Source organism: Falco naumanni, chromosome 5, assembly GCF_017639655.2.
Source record: "Falco naumanni isolate bFalNau1 chromosome 5, bFalNau1.pat, whole genome shotgun sequence".
NCBI lineage: Eukaryota > Metazoa > Chordata > Aves > Falconiformes > Falconidae > Falco > Falco naumanni.
This window is the reverse complement of record NC_054058.1, coordinates 80,587,542-80,602,210: the sequence shown is the minus strand read 5'-3', so window position 1 is coordinate 80,602,210 and position 14,669 is coordinate 80,587,542. Positions and strand designations below refer to the sequence as shown.

The 14,669-nt window shown below is 40.4% G+C and overlaps 1 protein-coding gene across 3 annotated transcripts in view; it reads right to left on the bottom strand.

Moving 5' to 3' along the window:
* The window catches only part of MET (MET proto-oncogene, receptor tyrosine kinase), a 90,928-nt gene that overhangs the window by 58,246 nt on the left and 18,013 nt on the right, over positions 1-14,669 (bottom strand). For all 3 annotated transcript variants that reach the window (XM_040594807.1, XM_040594808.1, XM_040594809.1), the window contains exon 2: positions 11,290-12,504. In XM_040594807.1, coding sequence (XP_040450741.1) covers positions 11,290-12,489 — 1,200 coding nt within the window. In that variant the 5' untranslated portion in view covers positions 12,490-12,504. The remainder of the gene's footprint in view (positions 1-11,289; positions 12,505-14,669) is intronic.

Below are 14,669 nucleotides of genomic sequence, written 5' to 3'. Positions count from 1 at the left end.
AAATCACACAACTATTAAAATGGATGATTTGAGCACGGGTACGTGCTTGGGTTGGGCTATATTACTTCTTTTGCAGGACAAGAGGTGCCAATTGCATATGTGATTCATAGTGAGGGCTTTATGAAGCTTATGTAGGTGTGCCACTGGAATGCAATGAGGTGTGGGCAAGCCCCGACTTTCAACAATGTCCAGAAGGGTAGAAGATAACCAACACTATCTTATTTGTTCATAGGGGAAGTTATGGTGTGTCGGAATTTACCCTGGATTCAGTCCACAGAAGATGAACACGCCAAAAAAGTCTCTAGACGATATTGAGCTGGGCCATCAGGAACTGTCGCTGTTTGGCAGTCAACTGATGATTTATATATCATATTCAGTGAGCATAAAAATAATATTTCGGACAGAGTCTGAAGCCAAAAGTGCAAAGCTGGAAGGAAATCTTAAAGCCACTAATGAAAATCTTAAAAACCCACCCAGTTAGGTCTGTGTCAGAACTGATTGTAGAGTCTAGTCTCTAGTCTGAATACTAGACTGAGGGAAAAACTGTTATTTGCAGTGACTGCAGTTTGGAGAAACACTCCTCCAGGCTTGTCTTTCTAGACCTGGACAACACCTGTTCTTCTTAGTTAAGTGCAGTGCTCAATTAGAAAGTGATATTGTGTGTTATATCTTGGTGTTACGTTTTATGTCTTGAATAAACTAGAAATTTGACTTAATCACTGCAGAACAACCTATACTGTCTTGTGAGTGATTCAGAGGACACGATTAAAATTAAGATTTCGTTTGACAAATTGGAGTAATGGTCTGAAAGTAACTTGGTAAAATTTCCTACTGTCAGTTGTGAAATACTACAGTTAGGATGAAGAACTCAAGTGAAAGTATGAATAAGCAGGAGTCTATTTCCTGCTGGTTTGTTTATATGACTGTTAACTTGTTGGCTGTCAGGAATCAAATTCTTAAGTATCAACTTCTGCTTGCTGCTACGGATCCTGGGAGTCTCCCTCAGGAGAAGTGGACACCCCCAAGTGCTGACAATATTTATCCTTTAAGCATTTCTGTGACATAACATGGAGCAGGGGGGAATGAGCTACTGCAAAACAAACTAGATCCTGTATCTGCAAATGGAAAAAAATCCTTTTTCAAAGAAACTGCTGTACAAGTGAATGGATAGATGACTCTACATAACAAATTGATTCCCAAGACAATTAAAACCCAAGAGTGTATGACTTGCTAATCTCTTCTGTCATGGAGGTCAGTGAATTAAGATGAATAATAAAACTACAGTTTTCAGGAGCGTGTCCTATTGGAATCAAGCACATAATGGTGAAGAATTTACATGTACGGCAGAGTCTGAAAAGGAAGAGTAACTGTGAGGAACATATAAGAACCTTATAAGATCTTCCTCGCTGAATATTCTTGTGCATTTTTAGCCAACACAATTTTGCTGTTCTTTAATACATTTGAGTTTTCTGTGTAGTTTGCAGCATTTCTCTTCAGGTGAGAAGTGCATTTGATCACTTCTTCTCTCCATGTGAAATACAAGAAGTGACATTCTGGCCCCAATAACTCAGTGAAGCCAGGCTGTTGCCTGAAAGAGGATGAATGACTTGATCATCATCACATTGGAGGTCTGTCAGAGCGCTGGAGTTAGAACCTGTATTGTGTTTCCCAGTCCCATGTAAATAAAAGTGAGGGACATCATAAATTTTGCCTGCCTATCATTATTTTTGAAAGGAATTACTCCTTAAATTTCATAAACCCCATAAATCTTCCCAGCTGTCACACATTGGTCTTTTTAATTCTAGACTCAGTTAGAGATGACTAGTAAGATCTCTGTAATTACAGCTCTTCAAAAAAATGGGAGAGGAGAAAAATAACCAGGACAAACTTTTTGGCTTCTGGCACATTTACAGACTCTGTTCACTTCATGCCTTCTTCTGTTAGTTCCCTTGGCAAAGTGACTATCTCCCTCCTCTTTTCCCCCGTGTTTTCATGCCATAGCTAGTCAGAGTGAATAAAGTGTAATGGAGAAGAGGAGAAATATATAAATAGCTTTCTACTATGCTATCACAAAGGAGTATTTTTTCCTCTGCAATTTGCAAGACAGGAAGTTTGTGAAATGGGCAAAATTTTACTACTAGCAATTCTAAAACATCCTAGTCACATTTATTGTTCTCACTATATACAACTGTCGCAGGGTGTCCGAATTCTTTACGGTTATGAGCATATTCAATGATGATACATGGAAAAAATATGGACACATTTATTTTTTGGAAGTAATTGACCAGAAAACAATCTCTCATGAACTAACTCCAGAGCTCTGCAACAGACAGAAGAGAAGCCAGCCAGAACTGAGGAACATGAGAAACAAAAATTCTTTGGATGTAGCATGTTGGCTTTTGCCAGCATGATGAACTCCAAGTCCACAGTGACACTCTTCACCCGCTGGGTCAGTGTAACTGCCGTGTGAGTTCCCAAAACTTGCTGCTGCATTTTCAAGAGAAGCAATTACGGGTAACTAAAGAGGGTTGGCCGTACGTAAGTACTAGTTATATGTACTATTCAACAGCAGGCCAAATGCACCAGTAGTGTTCCTTATTAGCATCGAGGTTACATTACATTCATATTCTCCCACCTCACTTCCTTTATAAATATTATCAATTAAGAGATTGTATCTTTCAAATTGAACTATCGCACCTGTTCGTATTGATAGGGTCAGTAAGTCCTCAGAAAGAGATATCCCAAGTGGATGAATCAGGTAGTCCTTGCAGTAGGGACTGCACAGAAGCCAGACCGGAGCAGTCTACTGGGGATACACAGCGCATACCCCACCTGCTGCTCTCACAGCACACAAAGACAGCTGATTTCCATGTTAACATGGCAGTGACAGGTACCAGGTATGCTGAATTTCTCTTTCTTTTTCAAGATTTATTTTGTCAAACAACTAATGTGTTCTTCCCAGAACCGAGATCACATCACAAGAGAAAAGTTATCTGAAAATACAGTATTCAAAGTGCTACATGCTTTGTAAAAGATTTCTGCGCAGTAGCACCAGACATCATTACCAAGCACTTCTTGTAATCCTAAGGCAGGGAAAAATGCATAATAAATGGAACAGCTCAATTTTGCCAGTGGACACAAATTTATGTGCTACACTATTCCCATAGAAGCAGCTCCGCTGTGCTTCTGGTTTCTTCTTGACCAGTGAAAGACACCTCGAGGGTGCAGGTGCTGTGAACTTGGCCCAGTGTTTATGGAGAACTGAACACACCTGGGGCAGGGGACTGGGTTCTCCTGTTTCTAAGAATTTCTGCTGAAGCTTTACTCTAAATGGTAAAAGAGTTTTTTCCTCTTTTTGTTTTAAACAAAGGATTGTTTCCTTCTTCTTCCTTCCTCCTCTTCCCAATTATTTGTCATGTATTTGAAAGCAATTGAAAGGGTTTTTTTTTTAGAAAACACAGAAGAAGTATGTTTCTTTTCTGTGAATAAACTTTTCAAATCTCAACTGTGAACTAGGAGACTTGAAGAAAAAGCAAGCAACAGAAAACAGTCCTTTAACATGGAAACAAGCAATCCTAACTACGCAGTGGCCACTACTGTGTGCTGCTACCTACTGCCTGGAGGTGGTCCGAGTTACACAGGAAAACAACTATCAAAATACTACTTGTTGCAAAATAAGGAACAATTTAGAGGGAAATACTGCAGGATTAATTACCTTTAAGCTACACTTTCAACTTCAAGGACTTGATTTAGAACTCACTGAAGTCAACGGAAAGATTACACAAATTTTTATAACCCTTAGAGGAAGAGAAATCCTTCAAAGAACTCTATTGATGTAAAATTTTACACAGTTTCATGCCACTAACTCTTAATACTTGCTGTTTTGATCCACTTCACTGCTAAAATGAGAGGGGTGAAGGAAGTTACTGTATTGGTGCTCCACTTAAGGTAATAGATAAAAAGACATCCATGTTAAATGTAATTAGTTAATAGAAATTACGATGATTACATGTTCTGTTGTCAAGATCATTCAAAGAGTTATTTGCTTTTGTCATTGAACAGTGCTGCATTAGTTCTCATAATCTGGTTAGTGCATTAGCACTAAGTAAATTCTATTGATTCAGCAGATAAAATGGACCTAAGTAATCTTTGTATTTTGCTGATTTCCTTTATATTAATTTAACATTTAACTCAGTATACAGATTATCAAAGGAGAGGTGTTGACTAATTACACATTTTGAAGAAATAAAATAATGCATCAGAGATACTGTGTTGATAAAAGCAGTATTGCTGTACATTTGTTGTGTATTTTTCACATTCAGGTGCATTTTTCATAGAAGTCCTTATTTACATGGAAGCTGTGATGAAATAGAAAAACTGAATTCCAAGTCAGCCAGTTATCCTGAGATAATGCGGAGTGCGGAGACTTATTCCAAGATAACATTGCACAACAACTGCATGTCTAGCCAAAACAGTGGTGCAAGAGATATGTGGGATAGAAAGGAGTCCAGAAAGTAAGAGAAAATCATGCAATTTGCCCTAATTTCCACAGGCTGTGTATAAAAGCAGGGTAACATCTGCCTTAAGAAAATGACGATCTCATTATCGCTTCCCCCAAGATCATTCCTCCTTAACATTTCATTGTTTTCACCCACTCCACAGACAGTGCAAGTAACATTTCTTTGTGACCTACACTTCCTTTCTGAACCATTTATGCCACAGATCTTCTTCCTTAGTAGTATTTATTTTTTTTTTACTGGGGGATTTTCCTCTGGTTTTACTTGTAGGTTTGGAAATGAAGAGTAATTCCACTCTGATGCAAAAACTGTCTGAGATCAGGAACCCACATGCCACCTAGAAAGTTTGAGTAACACAACACTCTCCTGGATAATAATTACCTACTGTTGCTTCAGTGAGTAATAATGATGGCAATTCGTGGTCCTGAGTCAGAACAAGTAGAGTAAGTAGAGAAACTGCTGAGGTAAGGTTGGTGCTGAGTGAGCTGAAAGGCAGATGTCTGCTTTGTCGGGATTTATGTCTCTCCATCGTTTGGCAGCAGAACCTGAGGAAAATTGTTGACTTAGATGTTTCAACTACCTACCAAAGTCAGGTGGGATGAATTCAGGACTTAGATCTGCACTGCAGAATCAGCTTCTCTTCCTCCAGAACATGGAATTGTTTATAAAGAAATCCAAGCAGATCTTTCAGGAGGGGCTGACATGGTCCCATTGCAGAACAGCCATCAGCAGACTAGACAGGAACTTAATCTAGGGCAACAGAGCCTTAAAATTTGGTCTGAACTCAGGAAAAGAGGCTTAGATCTGAATATTACACATCCCTAGTGAGTGCCCTTAATGTTACATACCTACTCGTCTGCATTTTGGATATCTTTTCTTGTGGGATTATAAAGGGTTTTGTATTTGCAAGGTTACACATCATAAGGAAATTATTCTTAGTCCAGTTCTGGTCTTTAGAGATATTTAAGTGCCTTCAGAAACTCTGAGACATAAAAACCACATGACAAGATATCCGTGTTAGAAAGATAAAAATCACTTTCTGCCTGAAATGATTTCTGCACAATTCCAGAGAAAAGCAGCAGAGTCTCTCTTCCACACTAATAACCAATAGGGAACCCTGCCTTCAGTGGAAGAATTTGATTTAAAAGTCTGGAAATGGAACATTATTAGTAACTCTGGCTGATAAAGTAGTGCCCTTTGCAGAAAACGGGAGTTTAACAGATACCACTTTTTCACAGAGAAATCCTGCTTTCATCAAGAAGATGATAAAACACTCAGTAGCAGCACTGGGAGGCAGAGACAGGCCCCTAACAGGACATCAGGAGGAGGAAAACTAGTTTTTGCAGCACTCGGGGACTAACAGGTTGGTCCCCAAATTTCATAGCTGCAAAGATACCTACCACTCAGGGTGGTGTGGCACTTTCCAAAGAAACTCCCTCACCTGCCTTTTTTCTTGCCTTGCCTTTTCTCTTGGGAACTCCCTCGTGCCGGTCCCCACATGGCTGGTCCCAGGGCCAGAAGAGCCTGTGGAATCTGCCCCACCCTGAGATGATACCCATACCCATACCGATGCTTATACCATACCACCTACACGTACCCGTATCTCTACTCATACCCATATCCACACCCATACTCCCGTCATATGCAGCTTAACTGGAGTTCAGACTCTTCCTGCAACCCCTTATGCCATGCTATTTGCCCCAGTCAGGTCTTGCATGGCCAGGTGGGTAGATGGCCACATACCTGATGGTGGAGGGGAGCTGGGTGGTGAGCACACCCTGCCTCGCACTCCACCGTACAGGGCACAACAGGGACCCTTGGGGTACCACCTGGGCTTTCAGCAGACAGGCAGTAAGCACAGAACAGGAATGTGGATGCAGCCTGTCACCCTACTACTATGGTTTAAGCTTGTTTTAAAGGGTTTCAGTGCATATTGCCCATCACTCAGTCCCTCTTCATTTATCCTTCTGAGACATCAGAACCCCACAGAGAAGCTTGCACAAAATCTGTACGGGTGGGAGCAGGCTTTGTGCCCAGGCAGGGTGCTGTATGCCATTTGATATAACATTTCCAGAGGAATAAATGACTGAACCAATTTGACGGATTCTGGTTCCTGACTTTTAGGGAAAATATTCAGGCACATTCTACTCACAATATAAAAAACATCTCCATGCTGTGAGATTATCTAAATAAACCACATCAACCCTTCCTAATGAGAGAGATGTGGTGTTATTTTTTAAACCTGCCAAAAACTTTTAAGCTAAATGGTGTGGGATATTACGGTTACAGGGCCTCGAAAAAGTTATTTGTCTCTATTTATTTTATTAAATATTCCTAGACATACCCTTAGGATGACAGATCAATAAGTGCCTTTGCGGTTTCCTGATAGAAAGCAGCAATTATTTTCTTCCATTACAATATAAGCATAACCCGATTTTACTCATCTATCATTTGTGTAATGGTAATAAAGAAGCATCACCATGTGTTTATTTTACTGTCACTTCTATCTTTTGTTTTGGTGATCTTCTATTTTCATTTCACGTTCTTCCAACTGTTTGTGCCTTTCATTTGACAGGACTTGTGAACAGTTTGTCTTGCTTTAGGACACTTGTTGGGACACGGTGGCAAAAGCCTGTCTGTGGTTTCTCTTTTCCTGTAAGGTGAATGGTGTACTTTAGGTTTTCACCGGAGCTTACGTGTAGAAGAAACAGAGCCACAGGATCTTCACAGAGCTGAATTTGGATTTCATTTTTATAGGTGCTTTTTCATGGAAGCCAATAGTGATTGAAATTAGGTATCAGAGGACAATTGGGCCCATGACTGTTTAGCACGTAAGAGACACAGAAAGGCTAAACAAAGCCCGTAAGATCATGATCTAACTAATGACAATTTAAATGTATAGTTGAGATTGTCAAGGCTAAACTCAACCTGTCTTCCTCACCTGGAGAATCTCATTTAATCCATGATAGAGGTGCACACTACTGGACTGTGTCTGCAAATGAAGTAAGCAGCATTTGTCTCCTCATCTAAGTACTCCTCTGCTTTGAGGAGAACCACACTAGGGGTCATAGTGACTAACTGTGACCAAATAAACTCTGCTAAAAGCCTACATCCAGTTTTCTCTTTGTTGTGGGTGAGGATATTCCTAAACAGTGATTCAAAACTTTCCACAGCAGCTACCTTTCAGGTATCTTTGTCCTGACTTGGGCAATAAAACCCTTTACTATGACTCCAAATTTTTCTTTTAATTCAAAGCCAGTTTCCTCCTTGCTGTCATTGAAGTGACAGCCAGCTTTTCACTGAAGAAAATTATTGGGAAGTGCTAGCTGGTCATAGTTCCACTGAGGTACCTCTAAATCAATCAGATGTGCCACCAGATCTATTTTTCCTAACCCTGACTTCAATGACCCCAAGCTTTGGCTTAATATGTACTTCACTGAAACACAACTGGAAATTTTTTATTTTGATTTTATAAAGTTTTCCATGAGCACTGGGGTAAGTGAAGCAGAGTTGTGTCTGGATTTATATCTTGTGGTTGGTTAACTTAGCTGTCCAACTGAGCTCTGACAGAGCATTTTCCCTTGGGTGAGCAATACCAGCTTCGGTCCCCGTTGAGTCCTTCTGATGTTTATAAAGGGGCTCCTTAAATTTCATTGGTTTCCATAGCCTGAGTGTATACTGGATATATCCCTGGATTTACACCTGGCTTCGCACCTGGATTCACATCCTTGAGGTTTCTTATTGTTGAGGTTGTCAGGACAACAAACAGAAAGACAGGTATGCAATAGCATGACCACATAAACTTCATTCCTTTAGGAAACAAGGCTAAAGAAGAATAAATTTTGGCAAACACATCAAGATGAGTTGAACATTTTTTTTTTAAAAACGGTTAAAATCCGAGAAGACTAAGTTGAGGAAGTGTTTTGGATGTTACATTCCGGTTTATGTTGGTCTAATTCTGCCTTTAGCAGCCTCCAACTAAACAGTCCTGAGGGACAGCCACTTAAAAAGATTGACTACCCAAAGTCCAACAAAATCATGTGCAATTGTCTTGTGGGACTTCTTTTGATAACATGAAATGGCATTCATCAATCAGACTCTAACTGTAAATTATCAGATAGCACTCCCTTGCAAACACTGCTAAAGGCTCATTTTTCTTTTTAATGTTGCAGTTAGTGGTATACCATATTCACTGCTGTACTGTTTTCACTGTCCTATGACTTAATCGCACAGTGGTCAGTGCCTTTCACTTGCATCAGTGGTCTGTGGTTTCATTCTCTCAACATCAAAGAGAAGGATCATCTTGGCTACATTACAAAATGCAAGTTTTGAATTTTGCCAAAATAAACTGTGACAAACTCTCACAGTTTATAAAAGCTTTCTTTTAAGTTGAAGGTGACTTACAGAAAGGGAAAAATGGGTTATGCCTTCATGTACATTTTTATAATGTACAAAAAAGGGCCTAAGAACAGTTGAGGGGTGTGGGACTCCTTTTGTTATGACTATTTTATCTCCAGCAAAATCAAGGAATACCAGAGCTGATATTCCTGACACAAGCATAAGAAATAATCTGCTTTCCTTCTTCTGCCTGTTCCTTCCCTTCCTTCTCCTTCCAACCTTGCAGGTCTATTTCACACACCTGAGAAAAGCAGGCGTGGAAAGGATGCAATTGAAATCTGAAAAAATTTGCAGGACACTTTTAGTGGAGCCTTAATGAGCTCTCTGGATTAAAGCAAAGGAAACTGAATGGCAAGGCTGAAGTCTTGATATTTCAGTGTTAAGCAAACAACCAGGACAAAAATTTCTGACTGCCTTTAAGCCATTAAAAGAAATCACAGAAACATTTTTCCCTTTATCAATTTAATGTAGCAGAAATCAGAGTTCTGATGACATTTCTTGCAAATGGGCAACTATAATAAACCGTCTGCAGTATAAGGCATTCAGGTCTGATATGCAAAGCAGCAGCAGACTCTGGAGAAGCTTTTGAAACAGGAAAGTACTTCCCAGCATGTGAAAAGTGGCAAATTATTCTGTCAATATTTTAATGGTATACTTTGCTATGAAAAGATCACCTTATGAAATGGGTTTATAGGCAAGTACAGAATGAGATAAGTTAAAGGCCATAAACTTTAAAGACAGTCACTCACAAATAAAACACCCCAGGAAAAAGGAAAAAAAGTGCTGTCAGAGAAGAACAATGTTAATTGTTAAAAACGAACTGAAAAATTGGGGGGGGGGGGGGTGGAAGGATATTAAGACCTGAAATGAAAAATTAGGACAGCAATAGCATAGTGAAGAAAGATAAGAAGTTACTGTGCTGAATGTCTGCTAACTTGCTTTTAGTTCCTGAAAATTGCCTTTCCCTGCAAAAAAAGGGAATAAAATGCTATGCCTGTTGTGGCTGCTGTATCAGCACCCACTGGCAATGCCTACATCTGTGTTCAGCACCTGCGATAAGCAGTTGTCCCCTGAACGCCGAGGCCGCTGTGATGGTGCTCAGGCCAGGTCAGACCCCACCTCTGAGCACATTCCCACTACGGGGGAGACGCCATAGCAGCTCTGTTAACGGATGCTTCTCCCCAGACCACCCCGTGTCAGCCCCGACAGTGACAAGTAGCTCCTTCTCTTACATGCAAGAGGCTCCCACCTTCAACCAGGGCATGTGCCAGCACCCCATCCTGATGCCCTGTGTGGGTGGCCACGCTGAGGAGGACTCTGGTGGTACTGGGGTGACGAAGGCCTGCAGTTCCCCCATCCTTACCCCGAGCCATGCCGATGATGGGACATGATAGATCCCACCTGCCTCCAAATGCAGGTTGAGCCATTGCTCAATCCTGACACAGGCCTCATCTTGGCTTGCGAGGCCGAGCGCAGCCCCATCACCACAGCTCTGGCACTGACCTCTGGTACAGGGCAGCTCTAACCTTCCTGTATTTGAGGGGGAAATATGCCTCCCAGAGAGGATATTTAAAGCCCTGCTGCATAAGCAGGTACAATTCAAAGCTCTAGCATTTCATGTTTCAAAATAAATGTCAAAAATACCCGATTCCCAGATGCTGTATTTCCTTTAGAAGAGCTAACACCAGCCAGACGGGAAAAAATAACTTCTGTGTTTCCTTCAGTCACAATATTTCAGACGGTGGGAGAGCAGCACCTGAACACATGGTGTACAGAAAGGCAACCCTCCCATCCCAGACTACTGGTATCCGCATTCAAACACACTTTTCACAGACACTTCTTTCATTAAGGAAACTGATTTCAGTGGGGCCGTTTCTGTATCAGGCATGAGTAACTGTATTACAATCTGGCTCCTCATGGCATGTTCCAAACCAGCTCTTTCATTTTTTTCTAAGGAGGGCTGTGATTCAGCATTAACATAGTTTAAATATGAGTAATATTTTCAGGGACTCCTCAGTACACATGGCTACAAATGTTAATGAATACTTTTTTGAAATATTAAAAGAAATAACTGTCTAAATGTTCCATTTATCTGCATCCCAGTCTCTCAAGAAAAATAATTACTTACAATTTTTTTTAAAAAATAAATTTTCCCCAGTTCCACTAATACTTTTTTAACACCTTAAGGACCTCAGCGATTTTCATACACAACTTAGAGGAACTAATTCTTACAGACATGAATCACGAGCAATGCGAAGTGATCTGAAATAATCAAATGATTTTGTAACTGAAACTGAGGGGACGGCTACCTGGTAATGGAGTAGGCAAAGACAGAACGAGAGTCCCAAAATGTAACAAATTAATTGTCACTTACCCTGTTCAAGCAGTATTTGCTCTCTTTCCCATAAAAGTGCTGGAGACATTTCATGTTCTGCTTGTCAACAATCTTGTTGAAGAACTCATTGATGGTTCGCACGGAGACGGCACAGACTGCAGATCTGTTGGTTGGTTCAGAAGAGTCTGGTTTGCTTTGTGCAAAAACACCATAGAGGATATCATCGTTCAACCCAAGGCCCATTTCGTGGGCTAGAGCTGCACCTGGCTTGCTTACGTAGGCAGCCTGCAAAATGTTGAATACCTCCTTTCGGATGGATCTCTTTCTCCGCTTTTCGGTAAAAATACATTCAAGAGGCATTTCCATGTAAGAACGCATCTCTGAGTCTAAAGTGCAGAAGCGGATAATTCTAGTGTGAAAAGCTTGGGAGTCAAGTGATTCTCTCTGGACAGTCAGAAAATAGACAAAGTGATCATTTTCAAAGGCATGGACATACCTAACGGGATACGAGTCACGGAACTGAGGGAGGATATCTATGTAAGACTGATCTGTGAGAAATTCAAAACCATCCTGTGTTTCTTTTAACCTTCTAACTGATATTGAATGCAGCACATGGGGAGGTTGAAATGTAGATGTCACAGTATTTCCAACAAAGAAGTTAACAAACCTGTCCTTTTCAGTCACCAAAACTTTGGTTCCTAAAGTGCTTACAACACAGTCAGGACAATTATCTGCTTCTCCGTCCACCCGGGGTGAATACATGCAGTGTACCTCGCTTTCGATGTCAGCAGGGTTGTCAGGGTGAATGATGTGACGGTGGCAGATGCCTCCGGACACACTACCACAGCTGATGAGCTGATCATCATAGTAAGTTTCTAAGAGCAGTGCCAAGTTGACATTATCCTTCCATACGCTGTTAGATAAATTGGCTTTATCTTTGCAGTCTTCGCACGGCGCGCAGTTAGGGTTCTCCAAAATGGGCCCGGTCTTGTACACGGAAATGTTCTGGAGAGTTTCATTTAGTACATAAATCTTGTTGACTGCTCCAATATAAACATGATGCTTGTATAAAACTACATTCTGAATTGGTGTTTCTGCGATGAAGTTAGGAAGATCGTATTTTACATTCAAATTCATCTCTGATTTTTTAGCTGCTTCTTTGCATTGTCCATGGCTCCTCTGCAGCAAGGCAAACAGGAATACGATAAACCCAGAAGGATATGCAGTAAGAGACTTCATTGTCAGAGATTTAATCTGTCAAAATATATTTAAAGGAAAGACTGGTTATATTTCATATACTTAAACATCAGTTTATCAGTCAACAGAAATCCGTTTCTAGGCTGCATGTATTAGCTGAACTATTTCAGTCTAAGAAGTGTCGTAATCTTGCTTAGTGTCATTAATAGTCTGTGCTAGTAACTGCTATGATGACTGTTCTTCGTGGGTACCCATTTCACTGCTTTTAGAACAACTCACAGCAAGATTTTCTTACGATTAATTTTGCAGGACCCCTCAGTGTGTTGTACAGCAGCAGCAGAGACAACCACTTCCACATCAGCATTAAACCAACTGACTGATACAGTTTAGAAGATGGTGCACAGGTAGGTGAAAGCAAATCTGCTCAGGACACTCAGGACACAACTGCACGCAAAACAGTTACAGCACTTCGGTGTGTAGATATAAGATATTTGGCAAGTTTCTCAAGGGGCTGAGCTGGTTCTTAGCGCAGCTGCTCAAAAATGAGAAATAGAAAAATATGAAATAATGTCAAGATCTGAGCTGGAAGTGGGCTTCTCTTTCATTCTGTTGACATTTCTGATTAACCAAGGAAGAGCCTTTTCTCCACCAGACCAAAGGAAGAAACCTCTCTCTCTCTCTCTCCCTTCAGATCCCCAAACCACTGTCTTTCATAAGGGCCCAGTTTGGAAAAAAGGAATGTTTTTTTCAGCCAGCTCTTCTTGGAATAGTCATTTCCCCTAGTGTTGACAAGGTTTTGTAATATATTGTTAGAATATTTTATGCATCATGTGGTGCCTGGCATGTGCAAGTTTTATTTTAGGCCTTGTACCACAGCAGTAAGTCACTCTGGTGAACCTTTACAAGATACAGGCATATCACTGTATTGTAAACAAAGGGGGATCGAGTGACCTACAGCCATTAACTGATGAAACAACCTAGCACTTTCCTTTTTTTTACTTCTCCACACAATTGTTTGATGTGGCTTGAAAAACCAAAGGCAGATGACTAGTACGATATTTCACCCCCTCAGAAGATCAATTAAATGAACTGTGGTTATGAGCGTTTCAGTGCAGTGTCCACACTATGCCCTGTCACACCAGACATTTTCTGTTAATGTCACGACACAGTTGTTAAGCCAAATTTAGCTTCTTCATGGAGAAAACAATTATGCATTCTAACAGCAATATGATCACATACTTTGGGAAAATACTTACAGCTTGGCTATAGTTAAGCAATTGTTGCTAACTGAGAAATGCTTATGACCACTGATAGGATTTAAAATAGACAACCTTGAAAATTGCAAACTAAAAATAGGAATCTGTCTTGACTTTTTATTTCATTAAGACTTTAAGCAAAATGAAAAGATTACTATAGACCAGAGCTGTTTCAGACATGTGTAACTTCAGTGTTTTGACTAGATTGGTTAAAATAATCCATCAATAATTCTCCTGCATTTCTTGTGACATTTTATTTCAGCATCCACTGAACTCTTTTTGTGGCTTACCTCATTAATTACACAAAATAATAGGTTCTGGAAACAAAGAATTGTTCTTCCTCCATGCTATCTGATAATAATAATGATCCAGAGCTGGGGATAAAAATCAGAAACAGAGGCTATTTGCAAGTATTAGCTAGTAAGAACAAGTTACGCTTCTGGTATTGAGAAATTAAGATCTTCCTTCAAATCAACAACATTTTCTGATATTAATTAGTGATAAAAGAATCATGGAAACAAATCAAATATGGTTCAAGGTTAAAAGAAAAAGAAAAGAAGAAAGAGCAAAGGCACCGCTATAATTAGAAAATAGCCCCAGTACACAGAGCACTGACTTCTATATCGTATAGGGCAGGAAACAGTTTCGTCATCCTCTGAAACTTGCTATTACAGAATTTTTCCTGATCTGTGCTGGGATGAAACCAAGAGTTTTCGAAGTTTGTGGAAACACCCAGCAGTCCCACCTGATCCAAGAACAACCGTGTTCACATCCCTGCCTCGCCAGTGCAAAGGTCCCCACAACGGGAGGAGTGGGAGTCTGGTCTATCGGTCTCCTTTCAGCCAGCACTTCCACCCCAGAAACTGCTAAAACTGATACATTCCTGCAGATTTACTTCTGACGAGTCAACATGTTCCGACAAATACCAGATTAAGCAGAAAATTCCAAAAGTGCTCTATTTCTGAC